Raw genomic sequence first — 21,547 nt, forward strand, 5'->3', positions numbered from 1 at the left:
ATATAAAATGCACTGTGGTGTACAGAGGCGAGCAAGCGAATTTGTCATAAATTAACACGGGCACACTTTGGACATGCTCAAAGAGATTGAAAAGTCATTTATTTCTTGTTGAGCAGTCTTTGATGCAACGACAGCACAAACTGTAGCTATAGCATGACCTGTCTTTTAAAACAAACATCACACCCAGCTTTGTTTTTTGTAACCAATACATTATTTATTGTTGCTCATAATATTTTGCTTTTGATATAATTCCTATGTTACAAGTACAATGTGCAATGCTGTATAAAAACAAAACATTTCTATTCAAACTCCAAAGGATACTTACTGTTCTACTAGTAACCATCACAGAGAAGTGCTCTATTCTTTATCTGGGTACTTCTGCAGTAATCTTAAAGGGTAAAAGGAACAGATGAGGTTTTTATGAAGCCTGCCAACATCCTGAACAACCGGAGGCCTTTTGGTTCATTACTGCATGGTACTCCACCGATTTCACAAATCAGTCTATTTAGGTTTCGTGGATGAGAGCTGCTGCTTTTCGGTTTTCTGCTGCATTTACACATCAAGCAACAAATCAAATTGCTTTCTGTTACAAGTCAAAGATTCACTGGAACCAAATGTCCTGGGTTCGAGTTAGGTGGGGGCTCTCTTTAAAGAGGCAAAAAAAAAAAGTCACATCTGTAAGGGTCACAAATATATTTACCAGTATTTGAAACAATAATATTAAATTTTTGATGTGATAAGTCCTATTTATTTTCCTTTATATCTATGCATAATATAATCTCTTGTGCACTTTGCCACCAAACCTCCATGGGGTATAGTACAGTATTGTGCAAACTATGCCTGATGAAAGAACGCTAAACAAAGATGAACTAGTTTGAAAGAAGCTACCGTGTGTAATGGATGATTTATTTATTTTTAAGTGCACTGCTTTGTGAGCCAGCATGTTGGACCGCCTAATAAATAGTGAGATCTGTCACACAGAACGTGCACACATCGGGCTACTATTTGTAGTTTATTTAGTGATCCAACATTAGCTACTTTAGAAGCACTACAAAGCTGAGATTTTTGCCCGTTTTGAACGCCACAAATATCAGCATTTTTTTTTTAATTACATATGCAGGCGCTGTAACTGGATTTTGCTCAGTCGTTTGACACACTGGAGTCCTTCGTGACTCTTCATGATGCCGCTTATCGAATGAAAAGAAACTTAGGAGAAATAACAGAAGAGGAAAGCAAATCATATAGCTACTCAAATAAACGGACACTTTATTAAAGTAATAAAGCTAATTATTAGAAACTAAAAACAAGTGAATGATTGATATTTTTTAGGGGGTATTTTTTTTCTTTAGTTCTTTCTGATTTACACAGATATGATCCTGTATCATAGATGATTGTCTTGCAACATATTAAGTATTGCAGAATGTTTCACGATACAACTGGTATCATGATTGTATCTTACGGTAATATACTGTGCGATCCCCACCTCTGGTGCTAAACCATGCAGTCACACCAACAGGCTTAAATCAAACTCTTTATGACTCCACATTAGGTCAACCGTCAGGAGTTTTCCATGCATGTCTGCACATATAAGATTTATTCAGTATGACCTGAATGCAGAATCCTGTACTTAAACAAGACACTACCTCAAGGGCGCGCTTTTAGTTAGCATCAAAGAAAACTATCACACGTAGTCATTCTAATTCTGGTTCAGCAAGTCATGTGAACACAGAAGAAGAAATACCTGCAGAAGGCCAGAAAACTCATTTCAAAGGTATCAGCTGCTAACAAGAACACCTAGCTCTCTGGCCAACTGTTATGTTGCCAAAGGTGGAATATAAGCCTTTAACAACTGAGAAGTAGAAATAGAAAATGATTCGTCTGAACTAATTACATTTTAAAACTAGTCCGACTCCATTCATTGCGCTACAGTTTGGTGTTAAAACAGTGGATTTCTTCTGCACTTAACTGCTGAAATGGTTAAAAGCAGACATTGCTAGCACCAGTAATGTCATAAAATGGTATAGCAGTAATATGTTGCCAGTTTATTAAGAACAAATAGCTAAAACAAATGCAGTCTTATGCAACAGTCCTGCAATAAATGCTACCTTACTGGAGGTTAGAATGTTGAGTTTATATTAAAACTGTTTTAGGGAGGGTCTGATTCAACTGGTTGTGTCAGTTTGTGGCGACGGTACCTCCAAAACGCTTCTACATAATTTTATACACCCCGGCTAAATGACAAGCACAACTTTAGTGAAATATAGTTTACCCACACCACAAACAAATTACATTCTCCACAATGATATTCCACTTGAATCCACAGCCTTTGAAAACAGTTTCAACAAAAACCCCATAAAGTGCTGCAAGGAAGTCTTTGCAAGAATTTTAGCTCGATGTACTAAATAAGCTGGTTAACTGAGTATATACAATAGCAGAGGTGCATTTCGAGTGAACCAAAAGACCTCCCACCCCATCAAAAATTTTTAGAAACTCTATAAAAACCTCGAGTGTGTCATATGTGTATTTGAAACTCAGTAGTAGGAGGGTTTAAAAAATAAATAAAATTTTAGCTACTGAGAACCCAAATTATGCATCATGATCGATCAATATGAGTATTTTCATTCCATTTTTGACTCTTTTTTTTTTTTTTTTTTTTAGTGATAACATTTATTAACAAAAGAGAAAAAAACTCAATTAATACTTTCAGGATTAAAAAAGTGTAAACTTTCACAAAATATAAAACGGACACATTCGAACCATAAATTATAAACATGTAGTCATGCATTTTGTTCACAGGGCTGCATACTGTTAAGTCTTACATTTTTATCTTACAAATAAAATAAAGTTAGATATTTCTCATGTGGTATGTCATGGATATTTACATTTATTATTCATTAGTATTTAATGCATTAGTGTGTGGAGTACCATGGAGGATGCTCCCAGAGTGAAGGTTAGAGTGTTTAAAGGACTAAGAGTGTGGTATCTTCTTGTGCGTGCGTGTGCATCTGTGGAAGGGTTTTTGCAAACTGGAACTATCCTGCCTGAAAGAAAAAAAATATCAAACCCTACTGAACCTAAATGATATTTATCTGATGTCACAAGCTGCCAAAATATCTGAAGTCAGGATATGACAAATGTCCTATGTCATCTGGTGCAGGTTTGCCAGCCAACAAACTTATGAGACACCATAAGTCAACTTGTCATAGTCTGAGTGGTGTAGTAGGTGTGATCCCTCATGACAACAGTAATGTACTGCACTGACAGACCGGTGTACGCCTGTGATGGTTGCTCACTGTAGAGTAGCTGGATCTTTCCTAGTGTCCAGTGATCTATGGAGGTCCTGTATGGGGAGCCTGTGGAGACCCCTGATAAGGTTGAGAAGGCGGCGCCCACGCTCCGGCACTGGGAGGACGGCTGAGCTCACCACTACCTGACTGATCCAGCTCAGCACTGTCGCAGTCAGAATCATCGCACAAGGCTCGACTCTAAAAAAAGAGCAGGAAGAGGAAAAAAGTGTGCGATGCATGACCAGCAGCAGACATGAGCATAAACCTAATTTCAGTGTCAACGATCCAAAAATGGAAGCGTGAAATAAAAGACGGGAACCCGGAATTTGGAGTGTAATTTTAGCAGTGGTGGGAGACCCTGTATTTAGACAGTTTCATTTTGTGTGTTTGTTTTATTTAACTAGATCATTATGATGAAAAAGTTGATCGCACATTTAGTGCTAAGTGATGAGACTGGTTGCCTTGCTTTCACTGCCACTGGGTGTGACATTTTTTTTTTGGCAGTCTGTATTGCGCAAAAAGTAAAATATAACCCTGAATTGTATCAGGGTAGTCTAACATGAAATAAAATAAAATGCATATAGTCAAGTACAGGTTTTGAGTCGTACTTTTCACCAGTGGCTACACTCGTCTAAGGAGAAGACCAAAGCTGACACATGCGGTCCTCTGTGCAGCTTCTTTACCTCATTAGGATTCTGCCCGGCATCCAGCTGAGCCTTGGACTGGCCCAGAGCTCCGTCTCTCTCTGACAGGCCATCAGAAGCCTGGGCAGGGTCGGTGTTGTCCACAGGGATTTCCGACCCCTGAGAGAGGAGGTCGTCGCTGCGGTCATCCAACCTGTCGTCGGTGTTAGTGCTGACAACATCGGGAGTACCGCTGTGAGAGTGGTCAGTTGTGTGGCCCTCTTCACCGTCCGATACAGACAGATTTTCTGAACTGAATGTAGACACCGACTGGCACTTGGTAATGCTGGTCGGGCGTCTGGAGCGATTAAGAAGGAACAAAACAAACAAACAAAAAAAGAATCTCTGATTCTGGTAAAGATTGACATAAATTTGCTCTCTGACTAAAACAGCAACTTGTTAAAGAGGGAAGATGGCTGGAGGGAATTTTCAAGTAATGAAGGACAGTTACTCACCGTCTCCGTGGTAACTCAACCTCACTGTCAACTTCACCCTCCTCCTCTTCTGATGACACTCCACGCCTCTGTAGTCAGAAACATGAAAAATGCACAAGTGAAAACGATCACCAAGGGGACAGTGAGGAGTAAGGAGCGGTATCCTGCACCGTACCTGTTTGCGTGTGATAGCTGCCCTGTACAGAATGGCTGAAGGTGTGAGGTGCTGACTCCCGATTCCACCTGATGCTCCCCGGGGCAGCCTCACAACACCTGCTCCCTCCTCTTTATCTTCCCCATCGTGAGGAAGGCGTGGAGATCCCAGAGAGCCCCGTCCTGCTGCCGCCCCCCTCCCACACGGTGAGTCCGGGCTGCTGGAGAACGGGAATGATGCGGCATCCTCGCTGGGAGTGTCACTGCGTGGGGGGGTTTCTGTGAGATCATCCAGACCGGCCGCCCCTCCCTCTGACCCCCCTAAACCTGCAGAGGCACTAAGGCTCCCTCCTCTCTCCAGCCCACCCACAGAGGGCTCCCCTTTTCCTTGGCTGTCTGCCTCTAGCGTGGTGCAGATGAGGTCAGGGCTGGAGGAGGATAGCTGCCTCTGTTGCTGCTCGTGACTGAGGCCCCGCAGGGCTGCGGAAGGCTCCAGGAGCTGCTTCGAGGTGTTAGTGGTAGAACTGTTAACTTGGGCAGTTGTGTCCCGGTTAGGGGAGGATTGATTGGCTTTAAGTCCAGCCAGGTCCCCACTGCTGCCCTTACCGGGCTTACGATGGCGGGTCTTTACCCTCCGAGACCGGCTGGGAGAAGTGGAGCTCCTGTTAGGGCAGGCTGGAATAGTGACTTGCATTACGGAGGAGTCCATTTTGGGAATGATTACCTCAGACTTAAGAATGTCTGGCCTGAAAGAGTGGGAAGGATTAGTCAAAAACTACAATCCACAAGGCTGATGAATATTCACTGATTTATTCCAGTTTCACCCAATAAAATGAAATCTCACACCTCTTTCCCGAGGGAAGTTTTTGTGGGACGTTTCTCTTCTTGATGAGTTTGTCCATGGAATTTGACGAGCTGCTCTGTCTGGAACTATGGTGCTTGAACAATCCCGGATACTTCTTATCCAAAGACTGTTCTCTCCTAGAAAGAAAATGCCACCAAAGTGTAAATGCACTAAGGCTTATTTGCAAATGGTGCTCGCATTTCAAAAACATATACTGTGGTTTCATGAATTTATTTGCACCTCTGCAACTCTTTCTCTTTCAGCTCCAGCTGCAGCATGACAGCACTGAGCTCCATGTAAAGGTTGTTAGCCCTCTCCAGTTTTCTCTCATAATGCTCACGAATATCCAGAGCATGCCTGAGAAGAAAAGAAGCTGCTGATGTCACTGTGCATCCGCATGAGAGAATCTAAAAGCTCTACAATAGATGTGAACGCAAGACACTTATTTCATTCACAGGGGCAGACTAAGGACTGACAGCGAGAAATAGGACAGAGGGGAAGCGGCCTCTTGCATGTCAGCTAACATAGTAAAATATCAGTATCTTTAGCCTGCTAATTGTAAAGCCTTGATTTTGCATGAAACTATTTTAACAGTAAAAAGCAAACCTGAGCTCCTCTCGGCGTCGGTTGATCAGCTCCTCATCGAGTCGGTGGAGACAAGTGCCATCAGATTTAATCTTCTCAAAGTGCTGCTTCACCTCTTCCCTCCATTCAGCCTGATGAGAGTACATTTCTGTTAACCAGCTCTGTCTCCTCAGAGGTGACTTCAAAAATCAGGTCTCTTTTGTACATTTAATGTCTGATTGCTTTGCAAGCACATGTAGTTGTGTCCCTTTGTCTACGTCTATGCAGATGGGCTACAAATTAAAAGAAAAATCCAAACCCTTGATGCCTACAGCAGGGATTTGATGGTTCTGCTATGCTATGCATGGGCATTTTGGTGGCATGGTGAAACATTTATATCGTGACAGACGTGGTCTCTTACAGCATCACAATGAGGGGCTACCAGTGTGGTAGACAAGCCTCTCCAACCACCATCATCAAAACACCGAATGAGAGAATATCTTTGGCAGAATAGTGCTCTATCAGTCTAAAACAGTTCAAGAGACTTGGAGACAGACACTCAGCTTTTAAAGGGATTAAAACTTTCTTTTTTGAAAAAGCTTATAGTTAAGACTTGATTATGTGACCCTGAACAGTTTCTTAGTTAACACCTCTATAGGCTTAAGCTGCTGGGGAACGTCCCATGATCCATTTCTTTTCATTTCACTCTCCTCTTTGCACTCATGATCTCATGCATCTCACCAACCTCAATTATTTCTCTTTTGTACAGTGGCACTATATAAATACAACTGAATTTTATTTAACTGAGAATCAATGTTAAGATGCATTAAAGCAGTTCTGGTGGATTATAATGGCTCACCACCTTACTAAGGCACTTTATATTGGTTTTTCATTTAACTGCTCACACCTCTGTATATATATGTGTATCTTAAAATGTAATTAATTTTTTAAAGTCCTTCCATTCAGCTGAAAATTACCTGAGACTTGAAGTATGTTTCTTGAGGAGTCGACAGTACATCGGCTGACGCTATATCCAGATGAAGAAGGATCTGGCGGAAAGAAGGTCTATTTCTGGGCTTACAGTTCCTGCAAATCCAAGATGGGAAAACACAGCTGTGCACATTTACAATGCACTGTAAAATCAATAAAATCCTTAAACCACAGACTTACAGCTCCCTGTACAACTACTTTCAACCCTCGCCTCTACTATTCTCATCTGTCCTCTCCTCCCTGCTGTGCTCATTTTTTTTTTTCATTCCAACTGCCCATTTCCAGACGCTGCTCACCAGCACTGTCTGAGGAGGATCTTGAAGCCATCTGGACAGCTCTCCGGTATGGGGAGCTGAAGGCTGTTGTTTCCCACACCCCAGATGATTGCAGATGAGTCGACGTCTTTATAAGGAATCTCTCCTGTAAGCATTTCCCAGAGCACCACTCCAAAGGACCTTTAAGAGGAGTTAAGCTTTATTTATTCAAGAAATCTCACTGAGGTCAAAATATCTTAACGAAAAGATAAAATGCATGCATACGAATCACAACAAGGCATTTTAAACAAGCTTCAAACATATCTCAACTATTAATTCACAATACCAACAAGCTATCTGCATATTTTCTTTAGTGTAGTATTTTAAAGATAATTGTTAAATCGATGTAATCGATGAAGAAGCACAACTTTTTCTAGCCTATAGGAAAAAAAGTGTGAATGTTAACCAGACTTACCAGATGTCCACCTTTTCTGAAACCGGCTCATTCCGAATAACTTCAGGAGCCATCCAGGCTACAGTGCCGGCAAACGACATCTTGGTGCTCTTGTCACTGAGCTCCTTTGAAGTCCCGAAGTCAGAGATCTTCACCAGGTCATCATGTGTGATCAGCATGCTGGAAAGGTGAGATTACATAATAAACAATTTAAGCTCTAGTATCAAAGAAACTGTCAGTACACCAGCTGTGCTTCTGAGTCTTACTTGGGGGACTTGAGGTCTCTGTGGATGATTTTGTGGAGGTGTAGGTAGTTCATGCCACCTGCAATGCCCATGGACCAGTCAACCAGGAGGGAAGGTGTGATTTTACGGCCTGCCCTCAGCACCTCATACAGCTGCCCTTGAGCACAATATTCCATCAAGATACAGTAACAGGGAGCCTGGGTGCATACACCCCTGAAAGGGAAGTGCAATCAGAGTTAAATAACTGGGAGATATATATCCTAATATATATAATAAAAAAAAGGATGTAGCTTCCTCACTTGAAAGTAATAATGTTGGGATGCTTGAGTTTGCGGAGATGTTTGATCTCAGTCTCTTTGATGTCCCGCACTTTCTTCACAGCCACCTCTTCTCCGTGGAACTTGCCAAGGAAGACGGCCCCCTGTGCACCGCTGCCCACCCACTGCAGGTCAGAGATTTCCTCAAATGGAACCTCCCAGGACTCTAAACTCAGACCAACAAGTAAACAATGTGAACCTCATCAAGTATGCAACTGCAGAAAAGTTATTCACAATACCAAAGACACTGCAGCAGATGATTTCCACCCATCATAATGGCAAAGCAACCTACTCTCAGCTTGGACAGAGAGATTGTTTTGTTTTGTTTTGTTTTGTTTTGTTTTGTTTTGTTTTGTTTTGTTTTGTTTTGTTTTGTTTTGTTTTGTTTTGGGGGGTGGGGGGGGGGGGTGCATCCATGCTACACATTAGAATAAACTGGCAGGACACAGTTACATCATACAAAGTGCCTGCTATGGTCAAATAAGTGGGATATTGACAACATATCCACTAGGCCATTGCATTTGTATCCAGAGATAAGGAGAAAAATAGGGGGAAAGCACTTGTAGTCTAATCTGCCTGTCATCCGTCACGCTGACTTTACTTAAACGACTGTGAAAGCACGGTCACTAAAGATGGACGAGCTTGACAGAATAAAAGAGACAGCTGGATCAATTCTTCATGAGGTCCACTGAAGTGTTTAGATCTCTTGAGAGCTGCAGCAGCAGCAGTGGAGCCAGATGCACATGATGCTCCCACCTGACCAGCTGTGAGATCTCAGTTTAGCTGATGACTGTGGGTGAGCCTGGCTGACAGACTCGAGCACAGTCGTGCTGCCAGCAGGACAAAGTGGCAGTCAGGGAGCGCAGGAAATAATGGAGTTCTGGGTTTGCAAAATACAAAAGTACATTTATAAGTGCTGTTCTTAAGTACAGTTTGAGGTACTCATGCTTGAGTATTTCTATTTTCTGCCACTTTACCCTTTCGCTCCACTAGATTTCCCGGGCTAAAATATATCTTTTTTTTTTCCTGCACCACATTTAACTAACAACAGCCATAGTTACTGTTAAGGACCTGACACAGAAACTTATGAAAAGGCTATGTAATCCACTGTTTAAGGGTAACACGGCAACTACCAACCTGTTTGTCTCATCATGTTTTATTAAAGCAGATGAGGCCCAGGACAAATTATCCAATGTTTTACAAGAAAACAAAAAGTAAGAAGCAAAATTAATACTAATAACAGCTCTGCTTCTGGTGGTTCATTCCTCCACCACTGTCAAGTTGAGGCTTAAACTATTCATTTTCTGTGGTGAATCGCCATGTTTAACATGCATAGTGGAAGAACAGAGAGCATAGACACAGTGGCGCCTTATCTGCACATACCTTCATGATTATGTTTGTGTTCAGTGGAGTAGGCCTTTCCAATCATGGTCCAGACTGGTTTCAGGCAGCCAAACAGTCCCTCCAAAAAACCTCCACTTCCTGATTGTAGGCGAATGTTCTCCGACTGGCTCCGAACAGCACCAGCCTCCGGACTGTGGCCCGCCTCGGCCCCGCCGCCACACTGGCAGGCCTCATGTTCATTTAGTTTTAGCACGCTGTTGTCAAAGTGGGCTGAGGGTCCATCACTGGGAGTGGGGCTGCTTCCACCGGGCACTCCCTGTCCACCGGTGTCAATGGACAATACGTTACGAAGGACACACTGTGTGGGGGTCAGGTCAGTTTCAGGGGTGCAGGCAGGGGTGTCTCCATCGAGTCTTCGATAGGGAGGTTCTGAGATGGGGGTACTGAAGCCTGACAGGGAGGGGGAAGGGGCACGGGGCTCATGGATACAGGTCCCACTCATCAGGGGTTTCCCCAACACAGCAGGTCAGGGTGGATGGAGGATGGACAGATGAGAAGAAAGCCTGGAGGAGAAGATTTGTGATAAGAAGTGAATTAGAACAAATGTTGATGTATAGGTTTGTTTCAGCACTGGACAGCTCCAGACTTAAACCATACACTGGCATTATGAAGCTGTTCAGCGCTGAATTAAAGGCTAACTTGGCACCCGGCTTCCATTACAAGCGATACAAAACACCAAAACAGAGAGAGTCGTGTTGTGAGTTGGGCAGCGAGCCAGTCTCCCAGTCTATCCACAGCCACTCCAGTCCCACAACTAAATTCTGTCTGAATCATGTAGTAGAGCCTCATCTCTGTGTCTGTGAATGGGAAAACCAGCCGGCCCAGTGGAGCCATCACCCAGAGTGGAAACTGGCTTTATGAATGAATCGACCACAGGCTGTCCACAGCCATGACTGTCCCCTGTGCTTTAATTGTTCCTCTGAGCAGCACCAGGGTCTGACAGGATGCAAGCGAAGCAGCTGGTATATGCTGCCCATCATTTGCTGAGTGAAGAAGAGCATTGTGTGTGATGAAGAATATGACGAATTGCATAACCACCTCCGCGTGTGCATGTGTACGTACGTACGTGCGTGCATGTATGTGTATGTTAGAGAGGGAGAGAGGGGGAAAGAGTGGGAGCCAGAGAGAGGAACCACATGTACCCAATTCATGTATCCTACACCAGCTCCGCGTCTTGTACTGCACCACTGCACAAGAAGAGCCACAACGGCTGGGCGAAATGAGAGCGTAAAAGACGGGCAATAAACAACCACCAGGCCTGTGCGAAGGAGTAGTGCACACACACACACACGCACGCACGCACGCACACACACACACACGCAGGAAGATCAATCTTTAAATAACCAAGGATGTGATGATGACACTCAGCAGCATCATAGCCGACGTGCATGAATAGCAAGCCCGATGCCTACTATGCTCCATGCCAAGTCAAACTGCCGCAGTACATGTACATTTACTCTGCGCTGGTACCAACGCGAGTATTTCGTAATGTGAGCTTTCTCTTTGCACAAATATGATTTTGTAGCATTCATCGACGATGATTCGCTTCTTGGCAGCATCACTTCAGTGGTGCAGTGTGAGCGGCATGAACGCTACCCCACCAAGCAACGGATTCCTGCCTAAACGTACCTGATATCACATTTATTAAGCATTTAACCGGGTAGTATGACATTCCCATACCTTTCTGCCTGGTTGATGTCGCGTTGTCAAGTGAAGGGGTGGGCTCGGCTTTCTATTTGCCGGCGATAATGAGCAGATCGTTATTTTTTATTCGGTCCGGGATGTCTCTAGTATTTCCAGCGCCGATATCCACGAGTTTCACGTTACTGGGATAGATCCCAGCGGGTAAATTGTGTTATCAATAACCGGGGACCCATGCAACGTGAGGCGCGCTGGGTTTTTTGGGGGGGAGGGAGCTGTCTCCTTCCCAGTGCTGAATTGACGTCACGGAAATGCGTGTTACGCCGCAAGGGGGCGCTGCCACCTCCTCCCTCTGCAAACACATAGACACCAACGGAACTAAGCGCAGTTTTTATCTATCATTCCCAAAATATATAATTATGCACGCACGCCATTCACTGATTTCTGTGCTTGAGTTTGAACCGGAAGAAGGTCCTGTATGAGCAGCATCGAGCCAGGCTGCTGCTGCTGATGTGTCTTTGAGCAAGACCAGTCCAGGAACTCTGGATTGCCCCAGACCGTACGCCCTGATTCATTTATTGTTTAGTTTTTGTTCATAAACTGTGCTCTGTTTGGTGAAAACCTCTCCTGACAAACTATATGAGTCCTGTATTGTAGCTATCCCCAGAGCTGTCAAACTCGCGGCCCGAGGGCCACATCTGGCCCACCAAACGGCGTAATTCGGCCCACTGGATGGCGCAAAGTGTTAACATTAATTAATTACTCCAGTGTTTTTAATTAAATGCGCTATTATTATTATTATTATTATTATTATTATTATTATTATTATTATTATTATTATTATTATTACAGGAGTGAAAATGTCTGGAAAAAACTGTGTGTGAATGCTTTGTGCCTTTTCCTTGTGATCAGTACACTGCAATGCACATGCAGTTACAGTAGATTAAATAAATGTGGAAAAAAGAACAGAGATACTGTTGAATTTTACTTTGCCTAAAGAACTTTGGGCATTTTATATATTTTGTAAGTGAATTATTGAATAAATTATAAATAAAGTACCTTACCAAGAAGTACTACCTTCTGTTCTCTGGCATTTTTTATGATGACTGGATTGAGGAGTGTCTTTCACTTGAGTTTATGCTTGTTTATTTTGATGTTTGTTTTTGTTTTGTAATCTCTATATAGGCTCCATGGCTCAGGTAAACGCCTTGAAATGATACTTCTTTAAATACGCCATTTTTGTTAAGATCAAGTAGTGAATTTGACACTCCCGACCTAAATAAATTGTACTTGTTTGCCTGTGTATGGTTCCAGTGTCGCTTTCTGTCCTGAAGAGGGCAGTGCGACATTTTTTCCCAGTTTGTGCACTGCAGGAAATATTGTACTGTTTGTCCCTCCGTGTTGCCGTAGCTTACGCGGCGGGATTGACTTGAAGGAGCGTCACAACAAACTAGCATGTACTTTGACTTTGTTTTTGAAACAACGAATGAGAATTGACAGCACTATACAAAACACACTACGAGGTAAGGACCACTAAATACAAACGAGGCTCTTGCCAAAGCATTATAAGATTACAAACTAGTTAACTTTCTTCAGCTGGTGATGTTAGCTAGCTTCCCACGCTCTAAAAGCTACAGCGTCCACTACTTCTGTGTCTGCCTTTACCTGACGAATCCACTGTGTTTTTGCAGGGTCCGGTGGAATAATTTCTCCGTGTAGAAGATGTGCTCTCTGGCTCTTTTCCCCCCTCCGTTGCCCTACGGACAGACCACTGTGTGCGAGTCCAACAACGAGTTGCTGTCGGGGAGCAGCACTGAAGACCAGCTGAAGCAGGTCCGACTCAAACCTACAGACTTATCAGTCTCAGCTAAGACAGACAGTCATGTTTCCAGTGGGGTAACTTATTAAGCGTCATTTTGTAGTCTTAATTATTATTTGTTTTTTGTAATTGCTTTTTCAATTCAGTTTAGTTTGTTAGTTTTACGGCAGGATTTGCCCCTTTCAATTAATGGTAAACATTTAAGAGTTAGGGTTTGTTTGTTTTTTTTGTTTTTTTTGTTTTTTTTTGGTTCAGCATTACCATATAATTTTACCATATAACTTATGACATTCAAGATTTAAGACGTTCAAGACAGACTGATTCCTTGTAAGTCTTGTAAGTTAATATCAGTCTTAAATAGTTTGCTTTTTCCCAAGTAGATTTTACTCTAGTTTTCATTATAATAAACCTTAGTATTGGTGCTCCCTGAAGTTGCAAGTAAGTAGAGGTAGTGAAAGTTTAAATACCTGGTAAAGCAATAGGAAGTGCACAAATGAGGTGACGTGCAGGCTCCTTCAACTCCTTCAAAATCAGTAGTTAAATCAGCCCCAACTACTGATTTTGAAGGATAGCAGCAAGAGTGAAAGGGAAGAAATACCAGATCTGAGAGCTGTTGTGATGTATAGTTTGGAGATGGAAAAGAATAAAGAAAAATTCCTTTCCCATAAAATAAAGTGTTTAACAGCATTTTAGCTCAGGCTTGTAGGTATTTGTGTGGGTTAATTGCGTTTTTGTTGTTATTCATCCTCATTTTGAACCACAGGAGTGTACTGTGTACAGATTTTCTTTGTGTTATTAAGCAGTGTAAAATCAATGGTTATCAGCTTACTCTTAATTCCGACTTTCTGTTTCTGTTCTGTGTGTACTCACAAAAAAGGAGTGGTTGCTTCAGTCTTCATCAAAATATACAATTTAAGTGCCCCATACTTCAGAGGCACCAGATGTAAAGAGAAATAGAAATCTATAAAAACAATATAACAACAAAGCAAACACAGGTGGTGCAAATAAGGCAAAAGAGCAACTCTGGCTCTAATCATTAATCTTATGAATTCATAAGTTAATATATAAATTTAGCTTCTTTGTGTTCACACAAAAGAGCTTCATTGTATTTTAATTAAATTATAATCCCTTCAGTGTGCTCAGCTCTGACACAGTCCCATAGTCTATTAAAGGAGATGTATCAATCACTTACGCTTTTAGGCAGATCAAAATGAAATTAATTTTCCTGATTTAGGTTTCTTAGTGATAACTAACCTGCAAATACATTTATTAATTTATTAATTTATTTTTTCATCTTCAACTCAATGCGTGCAGTACAATGGACTGCCTTACTGACAGACTTTATCTAGTAGTATAACCAAAGTAAGCTACACTGATTGATTGATTGGTAATTTATTTCAAGCATGTAAACAATAGACAGGTACATTTAGAAAAGAAAATAAGAGAGAGAAAAAAAAACTAACACTCAACAAGTTACATGTATGTGCAGAAGTGATGTGAATTAACCGATACACAAAGGCTACTGCCATCAGGATATCTCATTCACATTAAAGGTTTTTAAATGTGATTTAAAAACCTCACTTGTTGGGGTCAGGCTGATGTAGAGAGGCAGCTCATTCCTAAATGTCCATTATGTTGTTGTATTTTCTGCAGGACTTTAGTCCTCCTAGTCTGTCTTTCCCTCGAGAGTCTCTGAAACTTCACAGCCGCACAGAAAACAGCAGCAAGGCAGCTTTCCTGGACCACTCGGAAACCCTGTGGATGAGGAGTGCAGCAGCATGGTACGTAGCCAACATATAGACCACCTGATAACAAAGCCGTGCAATCATTTACCAGCTGTTTAAGTACACCTGTGTTAAATGTAAACTTATATATAAACTTAAAGCCTAACAATCCTGCAATAAATTGCACCTTCATGAAGGTTGTACTTTTCAAGTTCTGTTGAAAGTGTGTTGCCTTTGTAGCCCTGCTAAACTGCTGCCAATACTGTTTCTTTTTTTTAGTGTACGCTCATTGATATCAATGGATTGGGCAAAATAAAATAAAAAATCACCAATCAGTGTATTGCTGTACAGCTCATTTAAAATGAAAACATTAGCGTGCAAATATATCGTGTTCAGCGTTCCCCAACCCCTGGGTCACGGACCGGTACCTGTCCATGAGTTGTTTGGTTCCGGGCCGCGAGAGTTGAGGCTTGGGTGTGAAATTTATGGTTTTGGGGATTTTTATCGTTAACTCAGTTTCCCTGGGTCTTTTGTTGTAGTTTTGTGTCTTATTTTGAAAGAAATATTTACACGTTACCATAGCGACCAGAGAGCATTAAAGGGCAGAGAGGAGGATGTTACTCTCAATGTTGTCGGCGCATTTCAGGAGGACGCTGCTAATAAAGTTACACAATTACACAGTGAGTTCGTGTTTATTATTATATTTACAAAATATCACAGTTTTTGTCTTGGTTGTATCATTTTATTTTGTTGTTTTTATCCGCGACACCAAAGGCCGGTCCGTGAAAATACTGTCTGACATTAAACCGGTCTGTGGTGTAAAAAGGTTGGGGACCGCTGTTGTAGTTGAATCGCCACAGCAGCTAAATTTCAGGTCTAAGTTGATCTTTGTGGCACAACTTTAAACCAAAGGGTTTGTGGTGTGCTCGCTCTTCTCCTCTGGTTACATGCAGTTGTTTTGATAGCAATAAGTAAAATCCCAAATAACTCTGAAACAGTCAGTGCAGCAGCAAGAAATCAGAGCAACTAAACAAATAGTCTAACCTGATGTCTTCTCCAAGCTTTAGAAACAAAAGGGGGCTTCCTTAAAAACAACACATGTACTACACAATATACAGGATGTATCAAAAATCATCTGATTTCAGCGTGCTTTAAATGCACAGCCATTCACCAGTAATGATCAAAATATGTATTCTTAGAAAGAGAGGATTTCACGTGGTTGCCCATAGGTAACGTAACAGCAGTGGTGGCTGCAGTGACTCCAGACATGCAGAAGTATGGGAAGAGTTTGATTATCATATGGATATGTGCCGTGTGTCTTTCGTATGCAAAACTTTATAATCACCCATGTTTTGTTTTTTTTTTCTTTTAAATTTACCACAAACTTCTTAAAAAATGTATAGCCTTTTAAATTAGATTGTTTAATTCTTTCTTTATTGACACCGTAAAATATTTCTTGATATTTATTTATTTAACAGACATCCCATTAAATAAAGATACATTTATTGGGCAATAATAAAGACTGTAATTCATTCTTCACCTCTCCTTATCAACGCAGCCTCTCATCCTCAGGATGTTTTTAAAACCTTCCTGCTTCAAGGGCACAGGAAGGATTTCTGTTCGCAGCTGTTCAATTAAATTGCTCTGGACAAAATTCTCAACCAAATTAATTCAGTAGCTTTTAATCACTGTGTTTTTCAGAGTAATCAGTTATGTTTAACCTTTAGCAAACAGCAATCTGCGAACGTGCTGTCAGTCAGTTATAAAACAGCCACGAATTAGTAAACAGGACATCTCTACAGCTTAAACAGAAGGCAGCAGCTGCACCTCATAGTCATGCAAAGCATCTCAATCTGCCTGAAAAGTTGCACCTTATTTCTTACTTGATACAGAGCAGCTGATAAAAGTGTTTCAGGAACGATTTTATCACGTTGTACTGAGTATATGACAGACAAAGAAAATGTGTTGATCTTGTCCGTGTGTTCCAGGAGGGATGGCGGTTTGACAGGGTTACTGAATGAAATTACCAACTCCCACCCACACGGTACGTGATGCCCCAAAATCTCGTGTTTTGCTTTAGCACATACATCCCTAAACCTGCACACACAGTAATGCGCAAACACGGTGACTCTCCTGTTATCTGCGATTTTGCAGTGCCCAAATGGTTGTCGATGAGTTCTGGTTGTATCCTGGCATTGCTCCGATGGGTCTCTTCTTTTCACGGCTCCCTGTTTCCTCATCTCACAGTAAGTTCTCTCTGCTCGTTAATTATCTTCCACTTGATTATCAGTCGCTTTTGGGTTCAGATTTAAGTGTTTTTATTTAATTATATTTTAATAGTTGAGCAGTGAAGACATGATTGCTGAATTTTCACAAGTGCTGAACTGGTAAGCACCAACTTGGTGAACTGTTCATTTTTCTCATAGTTAAAGCATTCAGTTATGTTTTTTTTATTGTTTATTAATAATTTTTTGTTTTAATAAACAAATGTAAAGCTACAAGACCTGGCTGACTTATTCACTTTTTATGGTAAATGTGTCATTCTGAAAAAAAAAAACGATGTCATCTTAATAAATATTTAGAATTTTTTTTTTTCTCTCTAAAAATGTTAATTCAAATCCTGATATTCAACCTTCTTTACCAGGTCGGACTGTGTGGTGCGAGCCTTTGCCTGGCATCCACATACAGATAAATTTGCTGTGGCCCTGTTAGATGACTCTATCAAGATCTACAACCCCAAAAGGTACCGAAACTAGATCTGAGGAAAGCACGCTGGTACCAAAATGTTCCTGCTTTCTTTGCAACTTGCTTTCATTATTTTGTTCGAGATCAAAGAGTAACACAATCTTCAAATGCGTCGTGTCAGGTTTATCAGCTTTAAAACCTTTTTACAGCATTAGATCATACTTGTCTTCTGCCAGCTCATAGATAAGGTCTCAGGTGGTAAACGAAAGTCTAAATGCTTTTAGTTGTTTCTTGGATTTTAATATTCTCTATACACACACACACAAAGATGAAAATATTTGTCAATCAAAGCTCTACAGGGAAAAATGAAATCTTAAACTGTGTCAACCTCATCGAGCCATGTTCGGTTTGTTCTCTGAGTCATTCTGTGAGATTATTCTCATTGCTTTGTCTCCTTTTGTTCTCCCTCAGTGCCACAACTCCCACACTGAAGCACCGACTACAGAGGAACGTTGCAGTAGTGCAGTGGAAGCCGCTGTGTGCGTCTGCCCTCGCAGTCGGGTGTCAGAACTGTTTACTGGTTTGGCATGTGGACCCTTGCTCACTGTCAACCAGGTATGTAAATTCAGGTCATGTACGAAACATTGAATTCAGGTCTCTTAAAAAATGCCAGAAAAGCAAGTTTTACATTTAATGCGGTGCTGAATTTTTTGGTAGTTAGCTAGCAAAACATTTGTTTTGTTTTTTTCCCTACAGCTGTTGGAAGGCACTTATAAAATTAAAAGTGGCATTGTTGTGATATGTTGTGACATAGCAATACTGCTACCTGTAATAGGAGGCTGGCTCATTAAGTGTTAAAAGAGTTTTAGTAAAAACTTAAATCACAGATTACTCAGGTGCTTTGTTCTGGCAAAAAAAAAAAAAGGATTTCAGTAAGAATGAAATGGTGGTTTTGGAGCCGTACATTATAATCTATATTAGTACATTAAATTAAATCTCTTAAATTACATTTTTGACTATTAGAGTTTCAGTGTTGCGGTTTTGGACTTAAGACCGTCCATTGTACATTTGCCTTCCTGTGTAATATTAAAGTCGCCCTTTTTTTAATAGTGTTCATTTTTACCTTGAATTAAGCACCTTCACTGTTTCCTTATCGGAGCTGTATTTGCTCTCTAATATACCCCATTACTCTTCCTGTCATCTCGTTTCAGGCCTTCAGCTGGGTGTGCTCATGTTTTGTCTCATCCCGGTCACGCTCCTGTCACTTCCATCGCTTGGTCTCCCAGCGGATCTCTCCTTCTCTCTGCCTCGCCCATGGACACGGCAATGATGGTAACGAGGCTGCAACTTCATCTCTGAACTGCAGACGGTGATTCGCAAAATGACTAAAATTCACCTCAAATGCATCTTTCAGGTGTGGGACGTGGCTGCAGAAAGCTGCGTACCACTTCAGCGTGTTGGCGGCGGTGGGGTTACTTTCCTGTCCTGGTCTCCTGACGGTAGCCATGTCCTAGCTTCTACACCTTCAGCCCTGTTCAGGTGCGAAACAAAACTTAAGAGCTCAGAAGTTTTACACATCTCTCATTCGCTGATTCGGAGCTGCTGTAGTACATCTGCTGTGTTATAATAGAGGCCTGTTCATCCTAATGAATATTTATGAGCATGTGGGGGATTAGCAACATATGTTGGAGTTTAGCGTGTGTTAATACAAGATTATAAAAGGACAAAAGCTTTAAAATAAAAAATCTCTTCCCAGGGTTTGGGAGACCAGAATGTGGACCTGTGAGCGCTGGCCGTGTATAAAAGGGCGCTGCCAGGTGAAACATTGTCATCATGTTTGATGTTTAAATAGGTGACGCATTTCTTTAATACAACATGTTTTATAGGCATTATTGTCTGTTTTGGTTAGTCTGGTTGTTGGAGTCCAGATGGGAGTCGACTTCTCTTCACTGTGCAGGGCGAGACGGTCATCTATGCTCTGACCTTCACTAACACACCAGGTTACCTTAACTGTTGGCATTAATGAGATACTTCTTACAACTTTTGAAACTTGACAGCTTACTTTATGGAGTTTTTAAAATATCTGTTCTTATTATTCAGCAGCCGTGCCTTCAGGCACATCAAAAGGGCCGCATGCAGCAGTTGTGGTGGCTGACCTGTCAGAGACGACTTTTAACACACCAGATGGAGACATCGTGTAAGAACTCTGAAAAAAAGTGGCTAATTGGCTATCTGTCAGTCTAACTACATGAAAACGAGTACATTGATCTTCCTGAAAGACCCAAAAAGAACAGTGAAAATTAGCACGCAGGAAGAATCCAGCAGGAAAATGACTGAGCTCAAAACCTTAGTGTAGCTTTATACTTTATTGGTATTTTAAATGTAAAAAATAATGCTCATTTACTGCCTTTTTACTTAAGTTCTCACCATAAATGTAGCTCTGTGGTCAGGTACAATCTTTGGTACTTCTTCTGCTACCATAGTTCAATTCTGCATTATATTAAATTCATAGTTTTAGTTATTAATTACCTTTTGCATGCAAAACAAGTGATCAGCTTATAAAACATGATCCATTTTTTACAGATTACATTCCTCAGCAGTATTCCAAGGAGTAAAAATCCACTACGTACTTTGTTATATGCATCCATAGAAATGATTTGGTGCAGCAATGACAAACGGCACTCTCCATAATATATATATTTTTTAATAGTTCAAGTACACTGTGTTCCCTCTGTAATTCCCTTTTTACTTAAATACAGCCTCTACATATTTCTACTGGGAAGTGACCCAAGCAGTTTAATGTTGGTCACCTCATGTCTAATTTGTTTGCCAGTGTTGGTGGAGAGATCCAGTCCTTAGCCTGGGATCCGAGGGGAGAGAGGCTTGCAGTGCTTCTTAAAGGTATCACCTCATTTCTCTTCACCCTCATGGACTTTGTTAGCGTTTAAGTAACTCATCTCAGCCTTATTTTTTCCTCTCAGGTGATCCACGGGCAGCCGACCGGTCTCCAATCATTGCTGTGTTCAAGACAAGAGTCAGCCCCATCTTTGAGCTTTTGCCGTGGTTTGTATATTTATTCATGTCGTACTTGCATAGCTTTATTACAGCTCACACTAATGTGTTTCTCTGTGAAACTGCTGTACTTCCTGTCTGCATGTGTTTGATTTGTTTTTCTTGTTCAGCGGTTTTGTTCAAGGGGAGCCAGGAGCCGAACCGAGACTGATGCAGTTCCACCCAAATTTCCGACACGGAGCTCTGCTCACTGTGGTCAGTCTTAAAATATTAAATTCCTGTTTTAGTTCCTTTATGCTGTTTTCATCCTTTATTTTTTAAACTCCACCTTAATCATGTCAGCCTTAGGGAATCCTACGGTCCCTGAAAGTCAAAGCATCAAAATCCATTTCCTCAAAAAAAAATCAATCAAGTTCATTAAAATATAATTTATTGATCCAGGTATCTGATGTTACTGTTGATGTTTTCTCTCTTTGTTCTCAGTGCTGGTCCAGTGGAAGAATTACCCATGTGCCTTTCTATTTCCTGAGTGCCAGCATCCCGCGTTTGGGCCCCAGCGGCAGTCCGACACTGCCTCATGTCCAGGAAAGGCCCGCCGACTTTGCCAATCAGTCTCTCTTTACAGAGCTCATTTCCTGACTGCCCTCCACCCACCATCACACGGTCACTCATCATGTTTTGTTGTGGATTGTTAATAAATATGTTGAAAGTGCTAAATAAACACACGCTTGCTGCATTATTTCTCAAATATTTGTTAAAAGCTGAGGTTAAAGGTGATCTGTGATGTGATCTATGACTTTGTGAAGACAATACTTCAAACTAAGATCTTCAAATTGATGCTATAGAGGTGTGTATTAAAGATCTCAGACAAGTATAAATCATATGGTCAAGGTTAGATCTTGTCAACATGATAACTCGAGAAAAATGTCACTCAGGATTTTGAATTGACACCATAGATGAATCTCTCCTCAAAATTTTGTGCCCTTAATTTCAAGGTCCGAGTTCAGGTTTTCTAAACATCCTGTGAATGCGATGTT

General features: G+C 41.4%; 2 protein-coding genes across 4 annotated transcripts; one reads left to right on the forward strand and one right to left on the reverse strand.

Moving 5' to 3' along the window:
- Nucleotides 1-188: 188 nt before the first annotated feature.
- On the reverse strand, nucleotides 189-13,127 carry map3k12 (mitogen-activated protein kinase kinase kinase 12). Of its 2 annotated transcripts, none has more exons than XM_085260986.1 (14): nucleotides 12,936-13,127; nucleotides 9,609-10,132; nucleotides 8,208-8,391; nucleotides 7,930-8,121; nucleotides 7,685-7,843; nucleotides 7,252-7,410; nucleotides 6,943-7,051; nucleotides 6,008-6,117; nucleotides 5,642-5,758; nucleotides 5,404-5,538; nucleotides 4,580-5,303; nucleotides 4,426-4,493; nucleotides 3,971-4,268; nucleotides 189-3,485 (listed from the first exon to the last, which is right to left on the reverse strand). In XM_085260986.1, the coding sequence occupies exons 2-14, from the start codon at nucleotides 10,069-10,071 to the stop codon at nucleotides 3,330-3,332; spliced, it is 2,874 nt and encodes a 957-aa protein (XP_085117112.1). In that variant the 5' UTR covers nucleotides 10,072-10,132; nucleotides 12,936-13,127; the 3' UTR covers nucleotides 189-3,329. The 2 variants fall into 2 exon arrangements, with proteins under 2 accessions (XP_085117112.1, XP_085117111.1); XM_085260985.1 differs by lacking the exon at nucleotides 12,936-13,127 and adding an exon at nucleotides 11,310-11,558.
- aaas (achalasia, adrenocortical insufficiency, alacrimia) lies at nucleotides 12,655-21,231 on the forward strand. Of its 2 annotated transcripts, none has more exons than XM_085260987.1 (17): nucleotides 12,655-12,793; nucleotides 12,962-13,103; nucleotides 14,743-14,870; nucleotides 16,802-16,857; nucleotides 16,968-17,059; nucleotides 17,154-17,200; nucleotides 17,458-17,556; nucleotides 17,970-18,113; nucleotides 18,710-18,830; nucleotides 18,913-19,037; nucleotides 19,255-19,315; nucleotides 19,408-19,498; nucleotides 19,599-19,695; nucleotides 20,332-20,399; nucleotides 20,480-20,561; nucleotides 20,681-20,765; nucleotides 20,994-21,231. In XM_085260987.1, the coding sequence occupies exons 2-17, from the start codon at nucleotides 12,993-12,995 to the stop codon at nucleotides 21,147-21,149; spliced, it is 1,563 nt and encodes a 520-aa protein (XP_085117113.1). In that variant the 5' UTR covers nucleotides 12,655-12,793; nucleotides 12,962-12,992; the 3' UTR covers nucleotides 21,150-21,231. The 2 variants fall into 2 exon arrangements, with proteins under 2 accessions (XP_085117113.1, XP_085117115.1); XM_085260989.1 differs by having other exon boundaries at nucleotides 19,602-19,695.
- Nucleotides 21,232-21,547: the final 316 nt, after the last annotated feature.

Source organism: Mchenga conophoros, linkage group LG20, assembly GCF_057382185.1.
Source record: "Mchenga conophoros isolate Kocher_MC1m ecotype Shallow Benthic linkage group LG20, M_conophoros_male_GT1.1, whole genome shotgun sequence".
Classification (NCBI taxonomy): Eukaryota; Metazoa; Chordata; class Actinopteri; order Cichliformes; family Cichlidae; genus Mchenga; species Mchenga conophoros.

Coding starts and splice junctions, on each gene's coding strand:
- map3k12 (XM_085260986.1), bottom strand. CDS start 10,071: ATGAGTGGGACCTGTATCCATGAGCCCCGTGCCCCTTCCCCCTCCCTG. Junction 8,392..9,608: donor ACACAAACATAATCATGAAG/GTATGTGCAGAT, acceptor GTCTGAGTTTAG/AGTCCTGGGAGGTTCCATTT. Junction 4,269..4,425: donor GTTGAGTTACCACGGAGACG/GTGAGTAACTGT, acceptor TAATCGCTCCAG/ACGCCCGACCAGCATTACCA.
- aaas (XM_085260987.1), top strand. CDS start 12,993: ATGTGCTCTCTGGCTCTTTTCCCCCCTCCGTTGCCCTACGGACAGACC. Junction 19,316..19,407: donor GTATAAAAGGGCGCTGCCAG/GTGAAACATTGT, acceptor TGTTTTGGTTAG/TCTGGTTGTTGGAGTCCAGA. Junction 20,766..20,993: donor ACGGAGCTCTGCTCACTGTG/GTCAGTCTTAAA, acceptor CTTTGTTCTCAG/TGCTGGTCCAGTGGAAGAAT.